General features: G+C 39.7%; 2 protein-coding genes across 2 annotated transcripts; one reads left to right on the plus strand and one right to left on the minus strand.

Annotated features, from left to right (window-relative positions):
* Positions 1–441: 441 nt before the first annotated feature.
* On the plus strand, positions 442–13,571 carry LOC132966874 (dipeptidyl peptidase 9-like). Its single transcript, XM_061033879.1, has 21 exons — positions 442–612; positions 2,587–2,677; positions 2,843–3,087; positions 4,720–4,832; positions 5,139–5,312; positions 6,122–6,290; positions 6,377–6,487; positions 6,663–6,791; positions 7,008–7,069; positions 7,161–7,261; positions 7,441–7,618; positions 7,766–7,925; positions 8,183–8,262; positions 8,905–9,075; positions 9,673–9,808; positions 9,974–10,119; positions 10,205–10,351; positions 10,563–10,715; positions 11,051–11,193; positions 11,524–11,635; positions 12,370–13,571. Exons 2-21 carry the CDS (start codon positions 2,622–2,624, stop codon positions 12,460–12,462), a joined length of 2,679 nt encoding a protein of 892 aa, XP_060889862.1. The 5' UTR covers positions 442–612; positions 2,587–2,621; the 3' UTR covers positions 12,463–13,571.
* Positions 13,572–13,894: 323 nt separating this feature from the next.
* Positions 13,895–17,417, minus strand: LOC132966964 (angiopoietin-related protein 4-like). The gene is made up of 7 exons (XM_061033887.1): positions 16,882–17,417; positions 16,540–16,650; positions 16,347–16,434; positions 15,616–15,729; positions 15,283–15,378; positions 14,918–15,190; positions 13,895–14,805 (listed from the first exon to the last, which is right to left on the minus strand). Exons 1-7 carry the CDS (start codon positions 17,344–17,346, stop codon positions 14,624–14,626), a joined length of 1,329 nt encoding a protein of 442 aa, XP_060889870.1. The 5' UTR covers positions 17,347–17,417; the 3' UTR covers positions 13,895–14,623.
* Positions 17,418–24,404: the final 6,987 nt, after the last annotated feature.

A 24,404-nucleotide genomic window follows, 5' to 3' on the forward strand; every position in this document is an offset into this window, starting at 1 on the left:
ATACCACGTAGACGAAAGATATACAATTATCGGGCAACTTTCTTGAGCAAAAACAAAAAAGGAATATCATTTTTTCCAGTTCAGTATCAGTGAGACTGGACTGTTTATCTGCCAAAGACAAGTTTATAGATGTCTGCTGGGTAGCTTTTGAGATATTTCAAAGGCTTAAACATTGAATCATTTAAAAAAATGTTTTATCTTCAAACAATTTCATGATGCAAACAAATAACTTGCAAATAAGAAACTTGCCATAAAACACATGAAAGGAGTAATTGGTGCCTTGAGGTTAAATTTTAAGGGTTTGATATTTCCACAGAGTACCAGGAGACGTTTATCTGCTTTAAACTACAAAGGTTCATACACTGGTTTAGATAAATTAAATGCAGATATTAGAAGTGTGCGAATCCGAATTTGACGATCATTTCCGGGTTAAAGGTCGCACTCTGGAAACGTCTGATTTTTATTTCCGCCTTGTTAGCATGTTAGCATATATCTGCTCCCTGGAAACTAGTTGACTTCTTGAGGATTTATTCCATCTGGACGTCCTTTTCCATGAAGGAGTTTCTGCGGGGGAAAAAGGACACAACTCTCGCTGTTTTGGGGTCTTAAAGTGTAAGCTTTAAATGCATGTGTATTTACAGTTTGACTTTGTTTATGTCTAAAGTGCTATTAGCAAAGTCCCTGCTTAATGGGCGGCTAACCAGCTAGCTCTCTCAGTGCATACAGAAGGTTTTTAAATGAATGTATAATGACTTTAGGGTTGTATAATCCTGTTTGAGAAGGGCGACACAACAACACAGATGTTGTCTGTGTGTTTTGAGGCTTTAAGCTTCATTAGTCAAAAAGGAAACTAAAACAATCTGTGGCACAATAATGATTTTAATCTGAGTGGTTATCTGTATAATATATATAAATATATATATATAGGTGTTGTCTACTTTCCTCTTTGGGTGTCAGAACATATGAGTAAACAAATACAGAGTATTTAATGACGTCAGATAATAATCAAAAAGCTAACTTTAACTAAAACAACCTGTGTCTTGAATTTTAATTTATTTATTTTAATAGGGACAATGCAATTTAACATAATTTCATTACAATGTGCTGCATAAAGAGTTTATAGTTAATGCTAATTTCCAACTCGTGTCCACAGTTGAGCCTTTGTGTGAACAATCAGATTAAAAATGTACAACATTCAGTTACATAAAACCCCATAACACTTTATGCGGATACATTAAAATACAACAATACAAATGTTATAGACCAGGTTAATATAAAGTTTGAAGATATTAATTAAAAGTGGGTACAGCTCTGGCTTGCTTTGAGCATTTCACCTGTTTTTTTTAAAAAGATCGGACATTAATTTTAATTTCTGAATGCATGTTTAATAAAAAATGTGTTATGTAGTCGGAAACAAATAATGGAAAGAGACACAACCACAAAGCACACAGTGGCACCCTGTCAGAAGTGGTTCAGCTTGTATCCATTTCAAGGAAGTTATTTTTTTATTTCTGTTTAAAAAGCTTCCTGGTATTTCCCTGAATGAAAAAAAGGTTGAAAGCAGAAACATATTTTTTTTTTAAAGTAGAAGAATTTGAGACATGGTAAACACATGTAAAAGGGTTGTGTTCATGCAAGACGTGTATATTTAAGTAGTTTCCACAATTTCCCAGTTTGGGATCAAAAAAGTAAAGCTATCTAACAAGTATAATGACCTGCAAGACTGCATATAAGTGATAATTCAAAATAAACCTTATATAACAAAGAGTATGGACTAGACCTGCTCTTCTTGTAAAGGGTCTCGAGATAAAATGTGTTATGAATTGTTGCTGTACAAGTAAGTAAAGATTTATTTATTGATTGATATCTGAATTATCATCATCATAAATCAAACATCAGTGATATTGTTTAAATTAAGAGAAATGAGGGGATGGGACAGTTTTGCTGAAATGCCTGTTTGTTAAAAAGCTGCATCATCTAGATTTTTATTCATCTAAAAAAATATCTTTACTCAAGTACCTAATAGATTTTCCTTTGACCTCATCTCACCTCACCTCAGTAGTTAACAGGTGTTTATACTTTTTAAGGGGGTGGAGGGTCGAGAGTCCTACCTTTTTTATGATGCGTTTCAATAAACTCAAACCTCCAAGTACAAATTGAACTTCTGAGGAATTTGCACTTCATTCAGGCCCCCTGACAACAGAACAGCCTTTTGTGTACAGGCCTCGATAAAATGTCGAGTAGCAGTGTCATATTTGCCACATTAATGACACAGACGTGCGTCAGCGTCACGCAGCTGAGAGACTTAATATCAGGAACGCACAATTGGACTTGTGGCGGTGGTCGTTGAACTGCAGCTCCTTCAATGAAACAACATGGGGACGTCTGCCCTGGAGTTGGGTGTCGACTCAGTGGCAGTAAAACTGTTTTTATTCTTGTTGGCTTAGCTAAGGGAATTGTTGTAGATTTTACAGCTCAGGTTAAATTATTAGATTTTGAGTTAGTCTTGGTCCTGCTGTGTTGAAGTTTGTTTCCTTCTTTGTCTGACAGCTTTAGTTCTCATGTGTTCACCTGGTATCCTCACAGGGTGTCAGGTCTGGTCCAGGGTTGTTGAGCGGTTAATGCACAGAGTAAAGAGGCTGAAAATTGAAGACAAAACAGAAGACAGGCAGAAAAGGTAAGCTCTCTCCTCACAGCTGTCTAATCCAAATGTTTGTGTTATCATTTTGTTTTATTTTAAGAAAACAAAGCGTCTTTAAAACTGTCTTAATACATACATTGTATTGTTTGATTTCCATTATGAGTAATTAGAAATCTGATCAGCCTGAGTCTCTGTTCACAGCGTCAGCAACACACTGGCAGGTATGATGGGAGTGGATGAGCTGACAGACAGCACAGAAGTGGTTGAGATGGAAGATGTGAACCCCACACAGTACCAGGTGGAGAAGCATTCGTGGGACGGCCTGCGAAAGATCATCCACAACAGCCGCAAGAACACAGGCGTGGTCATCAACAAGGCGCCGCATGACTTCCAGTTCATCGAGAAGGACGAAGCCAGTCCGCATTCCCACCGTATCTACTACCTCGGTGAGCTCAGGGACCAAAGGCGGGGGTTAAAACATGCTCAGCGCGGAATCGTGTCATTTTTCATAATAATGTCAAAAAAAAAAGAATACAACTCTGCTGGCATAACGGCTTTATATAGTCAGCCTGCAGATTCAGCTGCTTCCTTTCAGTTGCTTTGAAAGTAGCGTGCCTCTGTGAATAATCTGTGGATACAGCTTGTGAGTCAGAATTGCCAGCTTGCGACTATTTTCTAACTCATTTGATGTCCAAACAGCTGCAGTGGATTTATTCAGTGTGTGCTGGAGGACAAGTGAAACCATTTCACTTTTTTTTTTTTTTTCAACCATATGTCTGTGGGGTTCTTTTTATGCAGCAGCTGTTGTGCACAGAATTTCTTGAAAATATTTTCATTCTTTACAGCCTCTCAAGCAGCTTTCTCTGCGAGTGAAATCATACAGTTATTGGTAGCTGAGTTTGTTTGGTTCAAAAATAGGTCCAGTTTTGGACACTTAAGGATTTTGCTGCTCCGGCCTCAGTGTGTCAAGTATGATCTGTATTGATTTACTTATAACTGTTCTGCTATTGCGCTATTTTAAAATTAAAAATGTTAAACTACATTTTAAGGTTACCATCTTGAAAATCTTAATCGTTCTCCTTGATGTCACCTAAAGCAATAAGCAGTCATTGCAGATGTATTTTGGAGCTCACCCATGGTACCTGTACTGTACAGTCACTTGTGAAAACTCCCTCTTGCCTTTCCTCTGGACCAACCAACCACTGCTGGTTTATAGGAAACAAGTCTCTGTGGTCCACTGTGTCACCAAAAGCACCAAGTTAGTAAGACTAAAAGTAAAAGAGCTGTTATCTGTGGGCCAATGCTTAACTACCGCTTTGATAACTCAGTGTGCATTGGATAGTGATTTATTAAAATCTTCAAGATTGTATTTTAAGCTTTATTATTCTTTAGTTTCTACTTTTGGCCACACTTGGCGCTACTTGCTAAAGTTGACAGCTTTTCCTTGGAGCTCCTTTTTAAATCTGGCTGGTTACCACTGTTGGACCTCGTACTGGACTCTTCTAAAAACTCCTGATGCTAGATTTTCAAATTCGTAGATAAGCAGTTGTTGGGGGTGTTGTGTTCTTTCCCAGCTGGAGCAATCCATCATAAACTCCTTACAGCTTTTTTCTTTTTTTAACTACGGTTGTGTTTGATAGCAGAGAATGCTTCAGCTTAACCAAAAAATGTGAAATGTTTTGATGTCAGAATCCGGACACTGCAGGTTCTCACAACATAGGCAAGGCAAGTCAAGTTATAAAGCACATTTCAACAACAAGGCAATTCAAAACGCTCCACACAAGACATCAAAAGCATCATGACAGAGGAAAAAAAGAGACATTAAAATAAAAAATCGCTAAAGCAAAGATTCAATCGGAAAATATGTTTAAATAAAATAAAAATCATTCGAATGAAATTCATTGAGGAAAAATGAATGGAAATGAGGAAACAAAAGCTGGTTATATGCACACTGAAGCTGAAGTTAAATCAGAGTACAGAGCAGATTGAGTCTGTTTGTTCTCCCTGAACATGCAGATGATTAAATCGTGTAACATCACCGGCTAGCTTAACCTGTCCTCTGTCCTCTGTTCTGACAGGAATGCCTTACACCAGCAGGGAAAACGCTTTACTCTACTCAGACATTCCCAAGAAGGTCCGTAAAGATGCTCTGTTGATTCTGTCATGGAAACCGCTGCTGGATCACTTTCAGGTGGGGGCTATTTTTTTTTTCTTCTTCCAGCAGTCTCTTACATTTGATGTGAAATATCCCTCTTATCATATCATTGAAGAGAGGATAACCGTGAACTCCTTGTTGTAGATCTTCCTCTGAAGACAAAACAACTCTAGGATTGAATGTGCATTTATTGCCACGGAGCTATTCTCTCTTTAAATCTGTTCATAATGATTTCCTTCCAGTAGTTGTGATTTTTCCCGTGCCCTGAACAAACTCTTTGACATTGATCTCGCTCGGCCAGCTTTGTCACGCTGTGTGTCCTCCTGTCACCTCTGACCTCAGGCCAGCCCTCACCACGGAGGCATCTCGCGGGAGGAGGAGCTGCTGCGAGAGAGGAAACGTCTGGGGGTGTCTGGCATCACCTCCTATGATTATCACCGACCCAGCGGCCTCTTCCTGTTCCAGGCCAACAGCAGTCTGTACTACTGCCGCGATGACACCAACAAAGGCTTACTTGTGAGCTAAAAGACGGTTTGACATAAAACACCTAAAGGATGAGATGTCTTCTTGCAGACAAGTTTGGAATTTATAGTCAGGGGTCATTTAAAAACGAGTTTACATCTAAACGTGTTTCTTAAACTCTCAGACTTCCTCAACCATGTGGGGGATAATCAGATATCCATGCCTAGATAACACATTTATTTGTTTAACTTTGAAATGTCCTTTTCAGCTCAACTTAGCCCAGCAAGTAAATGTTAGTTTCATTCTAAACAACAACAGGTTGATAAATCATTAATATAAAAAATACCAAATATAATTCATCAGTGTTGCTTTGTTTGGTGAATGGTCAAAAACCAGAAGGGATTTTCTGCAGCGTCATAAAGAAAAAACATTCTTTTAGTAATTATTTACAAATGAAAGAATACTTGTGAATATTATTCTCAGTCTTTGCTAATATGTCTGCCTAAAGATATCCCTATCTCACACGCAGGTCATTTTAAGGGTCTTCAGAAAGTTCACACCAAACACAAGATATGTATGTAAAACATGCTTCACTGTTCAGATATCCTGATCCTGCTGAAATTAACATTTTCGTTTCCGACCTCGAATACCCCCGTAGTCAGACTGTAGAATAGAAAATGAATCGCTCCTCCTCTTTTCTTTAGCCACACTTGTCCTTCTTGTTAACGATAACATAGTTTAGTCGACCTCCTGCAGCCGTAACCTCCGATGTCCTCCCTCTCCCTAGCACTTTGAGATGTCTTTTAAAATGTAAAAGGAGTTACAGACATTATTAATATTTCTCCTCCCATGTTTTTGTGCAGACGTCTCCTGTGGAGCCTGTCGAGATTAAAAGCCAGTGTTCAGGCACACGTATGGACCCCAAGATCTGCCCTGGGGACCCCAACTTTATCAGCTTCATCAACAACAATGACATCTGGGTGACCAGCGTAGAGACGGGTGAAGAGAGGAGGCTCACCTTCTGTCATAAAGGTCAGAAATCAGATTGTCAGATGTTCTCACCCTGTACACTGAATTTTTTCTACATTATTTTATGTTTTTCTCCGTATTTATTTCAGGTATTGATAACCCAAAAGACGACCCCAAATCTGCGGGTGTAGCCACTTTTGTCACACAGGAAGAGTTTGACCGCTTTACTGGAAACTGGTGGTCTCCTGCTGCTCGGGAAGGTGAGTGAGTCACAAAGAAATCCGCTCTTATTTTAGCAACAATCATTCCCATAATATCATTAGATTCGTTGTGGTTGGTTTATTACCATTAGTTAAATATCTCAAATATATTCACATTGGAGTTTTTTTTTATTAACTGTTCGTCCGCCTCTGCCTCTCTGTCTCTCGGGTGCAGAATCAGATGGGGGTAAGACTCTGCAGATTCTGTACGAGGAAGTAGACGAGTCTGAAGTTGAGATCATCCATGTTCCATCTCCAGCCTTGGAGGAGCGCAAGACCGACATCTACAGATACCCACGCGCAGGTATGAGCGACACAGTAAAGCTTTTTAATTACACGTAAAATATGTGATCCATCTGTTGTTTCCTGGTTTTCTATGTGTTCTTTAAGATAAAGAGCAGATGCATTCATTCAAGGGTGAACTGCAATTGGCTACAAATAAAACACTTGCATGACACAACGTCACAGAGTCTGTGAAGTTTTTGTACGATAATATGTAACCCAGTTTGTTTGTTTTCAGGCAGCAAGAATCCTGATATTACTCTCAAAATAGCAGAAATCAGAACAGACAATCTCGGAAAAGTGAGTGCCTGTTCAGTGAAACTAAAAACGTATTAGTTTATCTAACGTTTCTTAGAAAGCGTTCTCATGACAGCTTGTATTTCTCTCTCAGATTGTCAGCACACAGGAGAAGGAGTTGCCTGTTCCCTTCACCAGTTTGTTCCCCGATATTGAATATATCACCAGAGCTGGATGGACAAAAGACGGGAAATAGTATGTTGTTGTTTTTTCTCTAAAAGCTAGAATAGACACCTGAATAAGCACCCACAGCCGTTACACATTTCTCCAGAAGAAAACAAACAAACAAGGAACGTAAAAATAACTTAAGATGGAGTCAGTATACCACACATGCTCACATCCATCATAACTCTTCCTGTGTGTGTGTTTGTCAGCGCGTGGGCGGTCATGATGGACCGGCGGCAGCAGCACCTCCACTTGGTCCTGCTTCCTCCAGCGCTGTTCATCCCTGCAAATCAGGATGAGGCCAGCAGACAGGAGAGTCTGGAGGCCCTTGGAGATACGATCCAGCCTTTCATCATCTACCAAGAGACCAGCGACATCTGGATCAATGTGAGACCCCACAACACATTTCTATAAGACTCAACTTGTTCTCCTGTTAGTTGTTAGTTATTTCTTAAAGATCACATTTCTCTGTCGATGCCTCACTTTATCAAACTCTGAGTGAAGGAAAAAAACAGTTTACCATTTTTCTTTCAGGTCCATGACATCTTTCATCCATTTATCCAAACCAGTGATGATGAGATCTCCTTTATCACAGTCAATGAATCCAAAACAGGATTCTGCCACCTGTATAAGATCACCTCAGTGTTACAGCGGGGCACCTACCACTGGGCCAAAGGATACACGCACTCTGAAGGTTAAAAATGTATTTCATTTTTCATTTTCATTTTTTTCTTGGAACATTTTGTCTTTTCTATTTCATTTCAAATGTTCAGGCCCCAGTTCTTTATTCAAGTAAAATTCATGCACGATTTGATTTTCAATGTATTGTGCAGTTCATGCAGGTAAAAAAACAAACATTTTATTTGAGTAACAAAGTCCCCATCAACAGAGTCGAACAGAGTCGATGTATCCATTATTCGATCAACCTTATCTTTTCTCCTCCATCACCAGATGATTTCATGTGTCCACTCAAAGAGGAAGTGACCATAACTAGCGGGGAGTGGGAGGTGCTGGCCAATCACGGAGCAAAGGTAAAGCTCACCTACCTGTTCAAGGTTTGATTGATTCCCAGCTGATCATCAGTGACTTGTAAATGACATGTTAGATGTTCTGCATGACGACTGCATACACACATCCAGTCAGTCAGCAGCGTGTTACTATGAGAAGAGTTATCAGTGCAAGGTCATGTTTTTCAGAGCGCCTGCAATTTAATAAGAAGTCAATAAAGTTGATACTTTAGAGGTGTAATGTCTACTCAAACATACAAATACTCTGTAGCCTAAGTTGCTATAATATCACATTCTCATGTTTGTCAGGGTGAAGGCTATGACTCAACTATAAACCGTCCTTTAATAATATCACAGATTCACTTTGGGTTAAAAACAAGTCCATGAGTATTTGATGAGAAGCTGCAGTGAACCCTGTGTTTAAGTGTGATTTATATGTAATCAGTGCTGTGTGTAAATGTGTGTAAATAAATAGTACTTAATGAAGAGCGTACAAAGTAAAAGCACCAAACAGTAAGAATATAGAGATAAGAACAGAATAGGACTAAGACGATGGAAGTGTGGTGAAACAAGAAAATGAGTCAATAAGTCACTTAGAAATCTTTTTTTTTGTGTCCAAACAAAACATACAGCAATTGTTTTTCTCCCTCTGTGTTGTTTGTGCAGCGTTCGTCCAGTCCTCAGATTTGGGTGGACGAGGCAGCCAAGCTGGTTTACTTCCAGGGAACTAAAGACTCTCCTCTGGAGCATCACCTCTACGTCGTCAGCTACGACTCGCCGGGAGAAATCGTTCGACTTACCAAACCAGGTTTCTCCCACAGCTGCTCAGTGAGCCAGGTACCATGATGTACACACACACACACACACACACACACACACACACACACACACACACACACACACACACACACACACACACACACACACACACACACACACACACACACAACCTTGAGTTTTCAAGTAGGTTTCTCAAAGTTTTGCTCGTTGTTCTCAATGTGACAAACCAGTGTGTTCTCACAACAAGCGGCTCAAGAATGACTATTCTTTCATTAGGAAGGACGTGATACCATCACTCGTCATACATCTCAAGTCTGTGATCGACCTTTCTGTTTGTCAGATTTATTGAAATGTCAGGACAAAATTTATCTTTTAATTTATTTAAAGATCACAACATTTTCCCACAGCTTCAGTACGTTCTGAAAAACTTAAACTGGATGTAGAACTTCATTAAAATGTTTTTATCTTTAGTTTCAGTTCCATTTAAATGCTGTTTCAGAAAGTTTTTCTGACACGATCATATGATTAAAAGTATTAAAGGCGGTGTTCCTTTAAGGTTGTTCACAGTTAGTGTTCCTCCACAGATTTCAGCAGAAATGTTAATTCTTAGTGGAAGCTGTTAACCCTGTCCTATTTTTTTCTTCTTCCATACAGACCTTTGATATGTTCATCAGCCATTATAGCAGCTTGAAAACGTCACCCTGCGTGCACATCTACAAGCTGAACGGCTCAGACAGAGAGCCGCTGCACAAAGAGCCGCAGTTCTGTGCCAGCATGATGGAGTCATCTGGTAATGAAATCAACCTGCTTAAGAGTTGAATAGATTGTTTATAATGGATGAAATGTTGTGAGGCAGCCATGACATATAGTTATAGAAGAGGGTTACATTACTCTAAACACGTGTCCTAAAGTACATTGTAAATACATTTGTTGTTGTTGTTGTTGTTTTTTCCAGGTTTCCCATACGACCACATGCCTCCAGAGATCTTCAGCTTCACAGGGAAGTCGGGGTTTGAGTTGTATGGTATGTTTTACAAACCCCACAACCTGATCCCGGGCAAAAAGCATCCCACTGTCATGTTCGTGTACGGCGGCCCGCAGGTTTGATCTCCTCAGTATCTCACTGTATGACCCTCATGTTTTTATGATCCAATGACGTGGATCTAAACATGCTCTTACCCTCCAGGTCCAGTTAGTGAATAACTCTTATAAAGGACTGAAGTACCTGCGGCTCAGCACGCTGGCGTCTCTGGGCTACGCTGTGCTGGTCATCGATGGACGGGGCTCCTGTCAGCGAGGGTTAAAGTTCGAAGGAGCTGTGAAGGACAAAATGGTAGTCACCACATTGATCTACTCATAAATGCTTCGATTGACTAATAACCTTTGTTATGTGATAAAGTTCACACATCAAAGCATATAAAGACTATTGTCACTTCTTCCTCCAAAATAAGGCTTAGCTGCACTCAGTGACTTGGATAAGTTCATTTGTAAAGGTATGATGTCAGAGTTAATCCGAGGTGGCCCCTCTGGTCTCTTCCACTCAGGGTCAGGTGGAGATTGAAGACCAGGTGGAGGGTTTGCACTACGTCGCTGACAAGTACAAGTTTGTGGACCTGAGTCGAGTTGCCATCCACGGCTGGTCGTACGGCGGCTTCCTCTCCCTGATGGGCCTCATCCACAAACCCGACATCTTCAAGGTCAGAATCACTTATTATATCTCTGTTGTGCTCGTGTCAGATAGTGATGTACAGAAAGTGAGGAAGTAGGAGACTTCTGAAATCAGCGGGTTAATGTATGGAGACGTTTAGCCACTCGTCCTTTATTTGTTTGCCTTTAACTGGAGTAAACTTTTAGGAATGTATAAGGTGTTTTTATATGTTGAGAAATGTTTTTTACAACTCTTTTACTGCCACAATCTCATGATAATAACATAATAAATGTAAGACTCTTAACACTTGCTACTCAAACACTTTAGCTGTAGGAATAATAAAACGCTCGTGTTTTGCTTCTTTCTCTTTTTTTTTTTTTTTAGGTTTCAATAGCAGGAGCTCCTGTGACATTGTGGATGGCGTATGACACTGGCTACACAGAGCGATATTTGGATACGCCCGATAAAAACAAGAAAGGATACGAGGCGTGTTCTGTCGCCCTGCATGCCGACAAACTCCCAAATGAGTGAGATCAGGTTTTTTTTATTTTATTTTGTTTCCCCTCATAAATATTTAAAATGATTTCAGTTCAGTTGATTTGCCTACCAATCACAATCCTATAGTATTAAACTGTCTTTCCATTTTCCTCTCGTCAAACAAAGATTGGTTAAGTTAACAAACTAACACAGATTGTAATTGTTTTCAGGCGCAGGTTAAAAAGCATCTCGGCTTGTATGTCAAAGCGTACACTTTAAATCTGATTCTGCTCTCCAGTAAGCTGTTCTCACATTTACTCTGTGCATGCTTAATGTGAAGAAGAAAACAACTAAGAGTTGGATCTTTATCCTAAATGCAGGCCCAACAGGTTGCTGATCCTTCACGGGTTTCTAGACGAGAACGTGCACTTCTTCCACACTAACTTCTTGGTGTCTCAGCTTATCCGCGCAGGGAAGCCATACAACCTGCAGGTAAGGTCATTAGCTCATAAAGAGAGTCTCTCCTTCTTTGGTGAAATAGAAACAGTAGCTGATGACAAGAAACAAATGGTTTTTTTTTATCTTTTTTGAATTGTGGCAAGAATAACTTAGAACAATTTTAAAGATTACATTTTCAGTATTGTCTTTAAATGATTGTAATGTATGAATGTTAAAATATGTCTGTAGAGAAACTTAACACAAAAAGTATTGTATGAGTAACTCACTAAAAATTAGGGATGGGAATCCCCAGAGGCCCCTATGATACGATATTATCAACTTGAGTAACGATTCGATATTATTGCGATTTTAAACATTTTGCGATAAGCTGAGAATTACAATACGACATATTGTGTTAGCTAATAATAATTACTAATAACTTTTTGGACTGCATGTGATGTCCACAACATTAAACTAAATCAAGAACTGTTTTGTCAAATAAGAACAAAATTCTCTGTCTATTCATGTCAACTGATCAAAGTCAAACCCTGAACAAGGCTGCATGCAACTCACAATCTGAAGTGTTGGTATCAGAATGAAGGTTGAACCCCCAAAATAAATCTTACAAACAAGGTTTTGTGGGGTTTATAGGGCAGGGACTCTCTGATGAACACTTTTGAAAGGGTCTGGTTGTTGTAGTTTTTTGTTCACCAAAAGCAAGCACGAGTCATCAAAGTGAGATTTCAGCTTTGTCCCAAATGATGGAACCTTTTTTATTTTATTTTCAGGTTTATCCCAATGAGCGACACAGCATCCGCTGTCCGGAGTCTGGAGAACATTATGAGATTACGCTGTTGCAGTTCCTCCAGCAGAACCTCTGATAAGCTACACACTGAGCCTATCCTCATCTTCATGCCCCTCTTTTCTTGTCCTACATTAAGTTGAACAAGCATCACTTTGCTTTCAATCATTTTATGATTTGTTGAATTCAAGCTTCATCACACTTTAAGCGCTGATTGTCAGTCTGAAAGGGGCTGAAGCATCGATCAATCATTACAGCATTGATTTAGAGTAAAATGGTATTTAAGAGACCATCACTGATTGAAGTCCTGAAGTCTACACTGTGTTTTACAGTGGAGAGAATTCTGCTGGATGTTTTAAGCTCAGGTGGCGCTGTTCAGCCAGAGCAAACATGGCTGAAGCTGTCTGAGGCTGCTTTGATGGAAAAAGAAAAGACGTGACAATTATGACATTGTTGCTTAAGTTGCTGCTTCTTGCATCAGTAAAAAAAAAAAAACATGTCCCCAAAGCAAAAAAAGTGCTCAAGTGGACCAGCTGTGCCCAGGAGATTCTTCTTTTTTTTTGTGCCATTTCTGTTAATTGTCGAACTCTCACTTTGTCTTTCTGGAACTCGACTAAAGTTATCGTGTTTCTGTCTTGGTGTAAAAAACACTGGAGTGAAAATATGAAGCTCTATAAAGACAAACAAGCAAGCCTTTTTAACCTCTTCTTCGTGTACTGTTGTCGTGCAATCATGAAAGATTTTTAATGTGCCACATTTTAGTTCATAATGAAAAAATACCACAAATGTGTGTTAACACATTTCTATGGATTCTGATAGATTCATAAAAATAGGAGATATGTAGCAAACCTGTCCGGTTTCCCTCACTCGCTTGCTTAAGTTTTCTGTGACGCTTCTTTTTCTGCTGCTGACTACTTTTTACACATATTGCATATTTGCCTTGATGCCAACAAACATACCTTTGAAATGATGTATAAAAACAGCTGTTGGCAGTCTGAGGTGCCTTGCAAGAGTTTAAGAGCTCATGAAACTGAAATCAGGGAATCTGTGTGAGGACCTTGGGTGATATGATAAAAATGATAAAATGCCTTGTTTCCCGTGTGTCTGATAAGCTTTCGTCACATGTGTGTGGTTTAATGTATCTCAGATGTTGAAGAAATAAACAGAAGTGAACAATCTTTTTTAAAAGTATTGTCATGAACTACTTTTTTAAAATCTTTTGTAAGCTGACGTTTAAAACTGTACAATTTCTCACCAGCAGAGAGCAGCATTTCAGTAACGTTTCATAAAAAATAAAACTTGAGGTAAGTTTCACAAATATGTGTCTGACAAATAATGATAGAAACCCCTAAGAGCCTTTAACTGACTGATCTTTAACAATTTAACCTCCTTAAACCATGCAGTATTTCATAAAAGTGCTAAAACACTCAATTACATGTATTACACCTCGTCAACAGCAGTGATGTTTTATGGAGAAAGATTTGATGGCAGCATTTTGTTTCTTAGGATTCAGTTTTAGTCCAGTCAGAAAAGTAAACTGAAAAAACAACAACCCTGAATGTCTTCGATAAAATGAGCAGATTCAACCACAAAACTCACAGAGAAGAAGAGTGTACATCATTGCGTTTATCTCAGAATTCTTATATTCTGATTTCATGTGTCAAAGTATGGGGTTTTATTTTGAAATGTGTTGAAATCTGTCATGAATGAACTTGTTTGAAAGGTCAGTGTTCATCTGTAAAGACTAACAGGCCTCGTTCATTGTAAAAAAAATACTCAAAGTAAAACACTAAAGGAACCCTTAATGTGAAGTATTTTCTCCTTTGCATGTTTATTTATGTGTTGACATTGTCATTGTGTGTTGTAAACTGTTTAATAAAGATTAAACAAAGATCAAGGGTCTTTGAAACCTTTAAGACATTTATTTTCATCCACTTTAAAGCAATGAAATATAAAAAAGTTTAGAGTGTATACATGTCGAAGTTAATACACTAAACATCATCATGGCAGAAATATTTAAAACACAGATAGAAAAAATAAGATTAAGAAGTGAACCGCTTATAAAGGGAATTTAGTTTCACCTGTCAATATGACAGAAAATGTATCTTATAGCATAGCATAGAGATATGTGAAGATCCAGAGATCATTAGTGTGCTTTTTTGGATTCATCATCCTGCTGCTTTCAGTCCTTTGTAGTTTTTTTTCATCCTCTGCTCTCTGTCCTTCAGAGACTGATCTGCTCATTGGTTTATTGTGGCGGGGGCGATCTTGAGGAGAGTGGTCTTCACAGAGGTGTTTTGTCCCTTTGTGGACGTCCAGAACATCCCCTGTCTACTTGACTGATGCCGCCTGAGCCCGCTCGGCCTTCTGAGATATCTGCCATTGAGGTTTGACTCACCACAACTGCTGAACCACCAACCACCTGAAATAAAAAAAAATGAATAGTTTGTTATTTCCTTAGCTTTATTGCCACATTTCTTGGTTTTTAGCTGTACCAGTCAGGATGACATGATGGATCAGTGCAGCAGACGTACCTGAGAGCAGCTCAGCACAGTTGACGTCTTTGGCGAGGTCGTTGTCTCTGTCGATTGTTGAAAAGGGAACGCCAGAGGCTCCGCTTGTCATGATGTTCTCCTGACTCTCGGACTTCGTCTGCAGGTGGAGAGCGAACATCTTATCTTCTCCGTCAAGATGGAATCCATAATCAGACTTCTGCTGCCCCGCACTATCGGAGACCTCAACCTGCAGAACGTACTGTCCTTGTTTTGAGAGGGAGTGGATGTTCTCCAAGCCGAGCCAGAACTCACCTGCAGGAGGACAAAATGTTCAGGTGAGTTTTTTGCCATTAAAGGCTGATTTGTTTATTGAACTTTGAGGAGCTTTTTTTGTTCATACACACCATTCAGGTTTCCGAAGCCTCTCCTGTAGCTTTCCCAGAGCTGGTTGAAGTTCTGGGATCCATCAAGACGTTTCTGGATGACAGTCCATCCACCTTCTGTAGAGCAAACACAGTGAGAGAAAAAGATTGAGTTAAAGTTGGCGAAAACACTTCATGCTTAAATGAAATCTACTGCACGTGTTTGATTGTTTAGTAAAACTAAAATATAAAGTCTCCTCTTTAGGCCTTTGTAGTTGTTCATATAATGTATCCTTGCTTGGCCTTCAGCAGTGAAACAGTGCCGTTGCCTACTAAAACACAGATGACTGTTGGGGAAATTCCCGTCTGACTCACCTGAAGTCATTTCACAGAGCACGTTGAAGGGCAGGGAGCCCTGTGGTTGGATGGTGTAGACGCCGCTGGCTCGCTGTCCTTGTACAAACAGATCATGACAGGCTGTGGCCAAACCTGACAAAAAAAGACATCAAACAGGAAACTGATCAGACAATGATTCAGCAAACCGACCTCAAACAGTACATCCGAAGCTGTCTTTCTTGTGAACAGAAGAAGAAGAAGAGCTTAGTGTGTCCTACAAACAGTACAGTAGCTATTGTCCTCGATCCCCCTGATCTTTGGACTGAACAAGAGCTGCTCTGCCAGTGAGTCAACAGTTGTAAAATCAGGTGCAAAGGTGAAATTTTCAACTATTATGTCACCTGAAGATACACCACAGGTCATTTTATAGGATCTGTAGACGTGTACTGTCTCTGTTATTTGTGTTTAACCTTTGAATCCTCGTAAACAAATGTAAAAAAAATTTGAATGAGAAGTTGCTGATTATAGAAAGAGATATTTTAGTTTTTTACTGGAGAAGGACAATAAGGACAAAGGTCTGCTCAGTGATAGTTTAAAAACCTGTGAGCGGGATGTGAGCTTTAACTCAGCGGTTAATTGAGCACTCATAAGGTCAAACTTTGAACAAGATCTTTGGGTCAAAGTGAACATCATCACTTATTCATAGTTTTTTTCTCGCCCTCACAGCGATGTTTTCCTATCACTCTTTAACAAAAGGTTTGCCGCCTTACCTGATGTGTGCGTGCCTGGCTCCGCCTCCCCCCTCAGAACCGTCTCTTGATCTCTACGTCTGTGGGATTTTACTTTCTTATGTGAAACCTGAAATCACACAGCAGGGTCATCAACATTAGACTTAGGTCATTTCATTTCTTCTCGCATCATACATCTTGTTTTCGCTGTGCTTTTTAAGTTGCTGACGCTCACCTTGTTCTGCAGTGCCTGCAGGTGAAGATTCTGTTTCTCCATTTTGTCTTGTTGCTGCTGTATTTTCTCCACCAGCTGATCGATGCGTCTGTTCTGTGCAGCCAGGAGTCTCTGGAAACACAAGAAAATCAAAGTTAGAGCTTTGTTTCATTCAAATACAACAAGAGTGAGATTGTGGTTCTTGGAGTTTTAAAAAGTAGAGACTATTTTAATGAAGAGTCGGTTGAGTTTAAGATCAAGTTTGTCTAGAGATCAGCTGTTTAAAGTTTGAAAAATCTCTTGATGCAGATTCTATATAGTTGAAGAATATTCACATACAGACTTGAGTAATTCTCTCCGTACCTGGATAAACGAGGCTCCTGTGTGCTCGCTGTTGTTGCTCTCCAGTCTTGGCTGGACCTCCTGCATCTTTTCCTCCAGTCTGTCCATCCTGGAGTGAATGTCCTCGTCTTTCTTCCCTACCTCCTCCACCTTCACCCTCATCTCCTCGGTCAGCTCTGCAGCCAGCCTCTCCCTCTCCTCTGCCTCTTTGCTTCTGGCCAGCAAATCCTCGCTTTGCTCCCTCTGCTTCTTCTCTAGCTCGGCCAGCGTGCCGTTGAAGGCTTTCAGTTTGGCGTTGACTTCTCTCATCTGGGCTTTGCTCTTGTCCACGTGCTCCTTCAGACCCTGACCCAGCTGCAGGAGGCCGTGAGCCACCACGTTCACATCGTCCCAGGAGGCTTGTTTCTCCCGTCTGTCAGAGGGGAAACCGACTGCTGCATGCATCAAGATGGTCAGAAGGAGGACGAGAAGCTGTGGCGTCTTCATCTTTGTGTCTGCTGAAGGTTAGTTTCTTTAGAAAGGCTTGTTCTGATGTCTCTTTTCTGCTGCTGAATGGCACTGTGGGTTTTTTTTTATAGCTGAGTGCTGCAGCAGAGATCTCCTCTGGTTGGTTGATGCAGCGTGGAGGTGGGGAGAGAGGGGGGTTGGGGGCGTGGAAAAGCTTTCATAGTGGAAATTGCTCTGAGGCTATGACGCAATAAAAGCTTTGAATTTCTGATTAACCACAGGGACGGTAAAGTGTTTTTTTAAAGCTCAAAGTATTTAAAAGTCTGCGTGTATCTTTTGTTTTTCAATTCAAATAACACAGTTTGAAGTGTTTTGTTGGTGAAATAAGTAATAATTATTGATTATAAATCGTATTAGTTTTTATCCAGCGGTCTCTTGGAGTCCTTAATTAATAGTTTGAATATTTTATTTTGTTTGGTTTGTCAAATATCAGATAAAGTTTGTCAAATGCCCGTCACGATTTACAAGAGCCATAGCTGACATCCTCAAATGTCTCAATTTGTCCGACCAAAAGAAAACCCCAAAACTATTTCATAAACAAAGATGTAGGACATAAGAAATCTTCCTAACCTGAAAATATTTGTGATCTTTTGCTTGATAAAATTGCTTTTGACGTATTTGATTTCTTCTGTGAAATGTTGTGTAAAAAAACTCAGATTGAAAACCCGACAGGTTGTTGCATTTAAGTTGCTTCCTAGCTATATGTTAATCAGCACTATCAAGTGTCAGGGTCTGTGTCTTTGTCCTCCACAAATAAAACAGTGATAGTTGAATTCTGTTGTTTATCTCTGCCAGTGAAGCGTTCCTGTGTCTGGTGTCTGCAGCATTGTAACAGGAATGCTGGAGAATAGTCAGAGATGGACAGGCAGTGTGAGAAGTAGGGGAAAGTTCAACCCTCAGGCCTCATTCCTGACAGGGAAAAAAAAATCCAACAATCACACACACATACACTCACACACACCCAGACAGCAGGCACGTGGTGTACTGATCAAGTACAGATGTCAGGGAAACACAGCAGCCATACAAGTAATTTAAGGACATCTTTACCTAGAGGAGGAAAAGTGAACAAAAGGGGGGATAGTTTATTCTCTGTAAACTTTTAAACTAATGTTTGACTAACAGGATTAGTTGGTTAGTGTATGTGTAATGATGTGATAATATGTACCATTTTTTCTTTATCCAAACACTTTACATTTTCAGCTTATAACGTTTGAAGATTTGCTCATTGTCTTTTTGTAAAGAATCAATGAAATAAAAATTCAACCTATTAGTGTCACAAGAGAAAACATTGCAGGGTCATTCAAGTTATCACAATCCTGACTGAGGGAGAGATGAACGATTGGACCAAACCCATGGTAATACATTCAATAGTTTCCAGATCTATCATTCACAACCACAAATTCAAAACTTATGGTGGCATTAAAGGAAAAGTGAAAGCATCACCAAAGTCAACAGGATTCATCCTCTGAAGACCATGAAGGTCCAAATCAAATTTTAACACAATCTGTCCAGTTGATGTTGAGAAATTACCAAGGACCAAAGTGGTGGATCAACCAACATAAATAATGCTGTCATCCATGGAGGCAACAGGCAACAATTAAAGCTGGGAAAACAACAAAATGACCACAAGAGAAAACAAAGTGAAAAAAAACAAAGTGAATCATGTTATAAGAATGTTTTGGGCCTTTATTTGATAGGACAGCTTTAGAGAGACAGGAAATGTGGAGAGAGAGAGAGCGAGTATGGGATGACATGCACCAAGCAAAGTCAGGATCGGGAGTCAAACCTGCGACCAGTGGGACGACGACTGTAGCCGCTGTACACAGGGCGCCTGCTCTACCAGCCAGGCTAAACCGCCATCCCCCAAAGTGGATCATTTGACTGCACTTACACTTTTGGTATTTTTTTTAAAGAAAAACATTAATGGCTCCATTTGAACAGATGAATAGAAAGTGTCACCCTTCAAAGCTATAATTTATTATTCTCAGCATTTGGACACAAATAGATCTGTAAAAAAGATGCTGACTTAGAGGCAGTGTCATTTTTCCATAAAAGCAAAAAAAATGAGGAGCAATGACTCAAAATGAAACCAAACGGCCTCAACAGGAACTCTATTTGCATAACTTTTTGCACAGTTACAAAGTACAGGACGATGAAGCTAAAACAAACGTTGTCTCAAATACGATCCAGATACGTGATTTAACATGTGTTTGTATTCCTTATATAGCTACACTTATCTGCTTAACATCCCCTTTTTTTAGGGACATGCAGTCAAAGTAAACACATGACTCAGAGTCAATCCCTTGACTGCACGGGGGAACACTGGCTTGTGATTGAGTGCACGTCTCTGCGCTGCGGGATGCTGCGCTGCGGGCTGCGGTTCAGCACGTCTCCTCGGCCCTCCTGCGCTCATGTGCTGACGTGAGGCAGAGCATTGTGTCTGCAGCTCAGTCTACATCATCCTTATTCAGCTGTGTCAGAACAAAATGTCCTGCTCGTAGATGAAGTTTTGTTTGGATACGTTTCCATGCCTCTGCCCAGTTACAATAACAACTGCTTTCCTGTAAGTTGGACTAATGTCCAGACATGGAGAGACAGGAAGACCTTAATGTGTGTATTAAAACCACCCTCATTTGAATTTGTGGTGGGTGGCATTAAAAAAAACAACCTGCAACTTGATCTTCAGAGTCAGGGTGAAACTTAAAGCATTTTTAAGGTTCCTTTTGTAACTTATTTTGCATTCAGACTGCCAGGAAATTAGAAGTCTTTGGCCAGACTTTTCTGTCTGTTTTTCTTGATTTCATGACTCAGTCTTGGTTTGAGTGCTGCTCCTGTCAAAATACAGAATGCAGATAATAAAAACAAAATCTTAGCCCAACATCAACCTTTTTATCGTGATTTCTCTTGCTTCTTAAACACGTTCCTCTGAATGGTTGATGCTCAGATAATCCACAGTTTGCAGAGTTTACCTATTGTTGCTGCTTACGATTCTGGAGTACATTTATAATAACACTTGGGATTTACACTCCTTGGCTTCTTAAACCGGTCAAACTTTACAGACATGGGCATCTAAAGGTGTTTTCAGATGACGTCATATTCAGTGGTAACTTCTTTCGGTTTCAATGACACAATGAAACGGCATTCATGATTTTGTAAGTAGAGAGTTTGTGACAGCTCCAACTTCACTGGATGAGATTGGTGATATTGGTGAGGCCATGAGAGAGGAGAGCGTGAATCAAAACGGTAGAATTAAGTGCACTGAACGATGAGCTGAAAAAATCTATATAAAACGACTCACAGTTGGAGAGCAGAGTTTAGAAATGAGAAAATAATTCTATATGAGAAAATCCCTTAACGTGATCCCTCAGTTTCTCACATTGTTTAAATATTCACATTTGATACCTTTTCTGAATTTTGATCTAAAACATCTTAAACACACTGATATTTTTTATGGATAAGTTCCTTAATTAAATTTTAAAGGGGCTGCAATTTTTACGCCTAAAATGCAAGTTGTCGGATCAGATTTAATATCCATTTTAAGAGAACTGGACTGGTCTTCAGCAATGTCAGAACAAAATTGTTGTGTGGGCATCCTTTTTGAATTGGCAGCTTGTTTTCCTACGGAACATTTTTAAGGCCTTTGCAGGGCGTCTCTCGATGGCCACCGTAGTTGTGCTCTGTTCAACAGGCCAACAAATAAATGATGCTGGTTTGAACTGATGCTCTAACAATATCTTATTTTAGCACTATTCTTACGTCGCATTTAAAAGTGATGACTCGGTTTCAGATTGCCTTTTAAATAATAGCATTAACAAGTTTGGGATGAAGAGATTGGGATGACACTGACCTGCAGTTATCTGATAAAGCGACAGCAGATTCTAACCAAACACCAGACTAAGTGTTGTCATCTGCAGATTATAAATCTCAATGCATCAAACTTTGACTCTGATAGGAAATGATGGCAGTTTCCACCTATTGGCATCATGAAACATTCCTGGATGTTTACAAACCTTGAGGGCTCTGTAATTGTGCAGACACGGCATGTCCCATCACATCTGCACATGTACAGTACATGAGCTTCTCAGAGGGGCGGGGTGTTGCTGGACCAGGGGGAGGACCGTGTTTTTAGGCACCAGTGGGTTAGTGTGTGAAAGGTGAGGGTGTTGTCACGTGTCTGGTATGTTGCATCAGCCCTGGGGGGGGGGGGGGGAGAGACCCGAGACTCCGTAAAGGATTAGACACGCACAGCTGGAGAGCGGAACTTACACACTTGAAAAACTGAACCCGGAGCTACGAAAACATCCAGAGATGCTGCAGCTGGAAGACTCTGGAAATATATTTAGCTTTTGTCTTTTCTTCAATGTTCATGTTGTCACAATCAATAACCTCAAAAAAATACAATCAGTTCTCTGAAACAAGTCACGTGGAAAACGTATGCAAACAAACCAATCAATATAAAAGCTAAAATTAGCGCAATAGACTTTGGATTGGTTTGTTTTTTAGAAACACAAATGAATGGGGAAGAAAACAACTACAAATGTACTTTCTTTGTCACACATTGGTGAAACTTTCCACCCTGTTCTTCAGTATAAGTATATATATTTTTTGGAGACTGATGCCACCATCATTGCTTCAACACAAATATACAGAAACAAGAAGCATACTTTAGTTTAACGTCTCAAAACAGGGGTAGCAGCTAGCTTTGTACGTTGGTAACAAAACACCTTTTTAATACAGATATTCCACTACAGCACCGTCACAAGGCATCATCATTACCCCAACTTTGACACTATTTAAAACAGCAGCATCTTCTTCCCCCATGTACGCATCTCTGTCCCACCTTTTTTTTCTTACTTTTTCCGCTGCTGGCTTAATGGTGGAACAACCTTGCCTAACCGTTCCACCTCAGAACCTTTCAATCAATCAATCAACCAATCAATTTTTATTTGTATAGCATCAACTCATAACAAGTGTTATCTCGAGGCACTTTACAAAAAGCAGGTAAAATACCTTACTCTTTGTCTGTTAACATTACAAAAGAGCAGGTAAAAAGACCTTACTCATTGTTATGTTACAAAAAGCAGGTAAAAAGACCTTACTTATTGCTATATTACAAAGACCCCGCCTATCCATCATGAGCACTTTAGCAAAGCAGCAAAAGTTACAGTGCTAAGAAAAAACTTTAATACAAAAGTACCAGGTGGAATAATGCCGTAACAGTCCCACCTTGAACGAGCTGTATAAAAGTGGCTAAGAGACCACTAGTGACCACAAAGATCACTAATGAAATAGTTTTTCCTTTTGAACGCATGGTTTTACAAGGTTACTGTTTAACGGTAGAGACTTGTAACTTCATAGACGCTAGCTAAGAAAAGGTCCAGCATGTAACCTCCAATAAGCTACGTGCCTTTGTAATACTAATTACGGCTTTTGCTTGAGTTGGGGAGTGCTCCTGTGATCTTGTTCAGTTGGTCTGAGGTGGTCATAAAACCCAATCCCAACTGTTTTAAGGCCTTCTTTTTCTCGTCTTGACGTTTTGATGAAATCAAACATGTTTAATATTACCGCATTAGGCGCGGTCTTGCTAGTTCCAAACAGGAAGCAGCAAACTATAGCGGACAGGCGAAGGAGCATAAGGTTCTCCTGGACTTTGGAAAAGGAGGATAAACTTGTTGAGTTGTGAAGAGCCATAGAATGCCTATTTGACGTGTCTCCCCCTGTGTCCCACAAAAGAGTGGAGAGGGAAGAGAGGTGAACAGAAATCTCTGGGGCGGTGAGTATGCTATGGCTAGCTAATAACTGGTAATGATCCCTTCGCGTCCATCTACGGAAACTGTGAGCTGCTGACACATTCTCTTTAGACGTGAGAGGGTGTCAGACGTAAGTCATTTAAGGGCGCGGTCACACTGGCCATCCGTAATAACTTTAAAAGTCTTTAAAGTCTTTAAAGTTATTTCAAAGTCTTCCGGTGTATAGAAGGCATTACATGTTAATTACTGAGCATTAGAGTTGCTAATTAGCTTCGTTAAGAAAGCCATGCTAGCTGATTCCCACTGTTAAGTCATTATGCTAAGCTACTGTAAGTAGCGGCCAGCTGAAGTTGCGTATTTAACAGAAGTTTAACTAACTTTAGCTCTGCAGTTTTTTTTAATTAAAGTAAACTAGTAAGACAATATTTTACATTTGTTTTCAGCTAAAGATGAAAAATCTCAACAAATATGATAAAAAATAACTTTTAACTGTTTAACTGTTAAACGTTTTATTCATAAATATTTTCTTTAATAGATTTGCTTCAAAAGATGAATACATGTTTTTCAGCCTTGGCTTGCTTCTCTATGTTTTTCCCATGTAAGGGAGGCTGCTACGTACATTTGGCACAAAAGAAAAGTGTGTGAAAGGTAGCCCGATACACAGCTTCATATGCTGATGCCAAATGGGACTCATTGAAAGCAGCTGGTATTTACAATTCAAAGGTGGATTCGCCGCTCATTCACTTGCATCGGAATGACCTTTTCCCTAGATTCCACACTCATGCAGCATCTGTATCTGTGTGTTCTCGCCCGCTGAGACCTGTTGCTTTTTTTTTTTTTTTTTTTTTTTTTTTTTTTTACAATCCGATTCTACAGCTCGCCCTTTAACCTAGAAAGCAGTGTCGTTCCCCGAGGCATCCACTCCCAGATCAGAGAGAGACAAAAGAATAGGCCTGTTTTTCATGGGGAACAGTATGTAATTTTAGATCATTTATCTTTTACATTTTATTATGTTACTCTGCAGGTAAATGATCTACACTTTTAATAATACCATAAAGAAATTGGGATGTCAGGTCCACCACTTTGATCAAGACTTAAATATGACAAAGTTTAATGAACTAGCGTCAAATCTCTTTCAGTTATTTCAGATCCCCAGACGTTAAATCCTAATGACATTATTGATCTGATGATTTTTCCCAGTACCACTAGCAAGTCAAAGTTTCCAGTTCTCCTGTGAAGTATTTCAATTTCAACTAGATGAATTGGCACTAAACTTTGTATTTATGT

This window comes from Labrus mixtus, chromosome 3 (assembly GCF_963584025.1).
Source record: "Labrus mixtus chromosome 3, fLabMix1.1, whole genome shotgun sequence".
Lineage (NCBI taxonomy): Eukaryota > Metazoa > Chordata > Actinopteri > Labriformes > Labridae > Labrus > Labrus mixtus.

What these genes read in the sequence shown, in the direction of transcription:
- LOC132966874 (XM_061033879.1), top strand. Translation starts at nt 2,622, where the DNA reads ATGCACAGAGTAAAGAGGCTGAAAATTGAAGACAAAACAGAAGACAGG. An exon ending in CGCTGCTGGATCACTTTCAG is followed by an intron (nt 4,833 to 5,138) that starts GTGGGGGCTATT and finishes CTCTGACCTCAG; the next exon opens with GCCAGCCCTCACCACGGAGG. An exon ending in ACAGCTGCTCAGTGAGCCAG is followed by an intron (nt 9,076 to 9,672) that starts GTACCATGATGT and finishes TCTTCCATACAG; the next exon opens with ACCTTTGATATGTTCATCAG.
- LOC132966964 (XM_061033887.1), bottom strand. Translation starts at nt 17,346, where the DNA reads ATGAAGACGCCACAGCTTCTCGTCCTCCTTCTGACCATCTTGATGCAT. An exon ending in GCCAGGCACGCACACATCAG is followed by an intron (nt 15,730 to 16,346) that starts GTAAGGCGGCAA and finishes TTTTTTTGTCAG; the next exon opens with GTTTGGCCACAGCCTGTCAT. An exon ending in CTGTGCTGAGCTGCTCTCAG is followed by an intron (nt 14,806 to 14,917) that starts GTACGTCTGCTG and finishes TTTTTATTTCAG; the next exon opens with GTGGTTGGTGGTTCAGCAGT.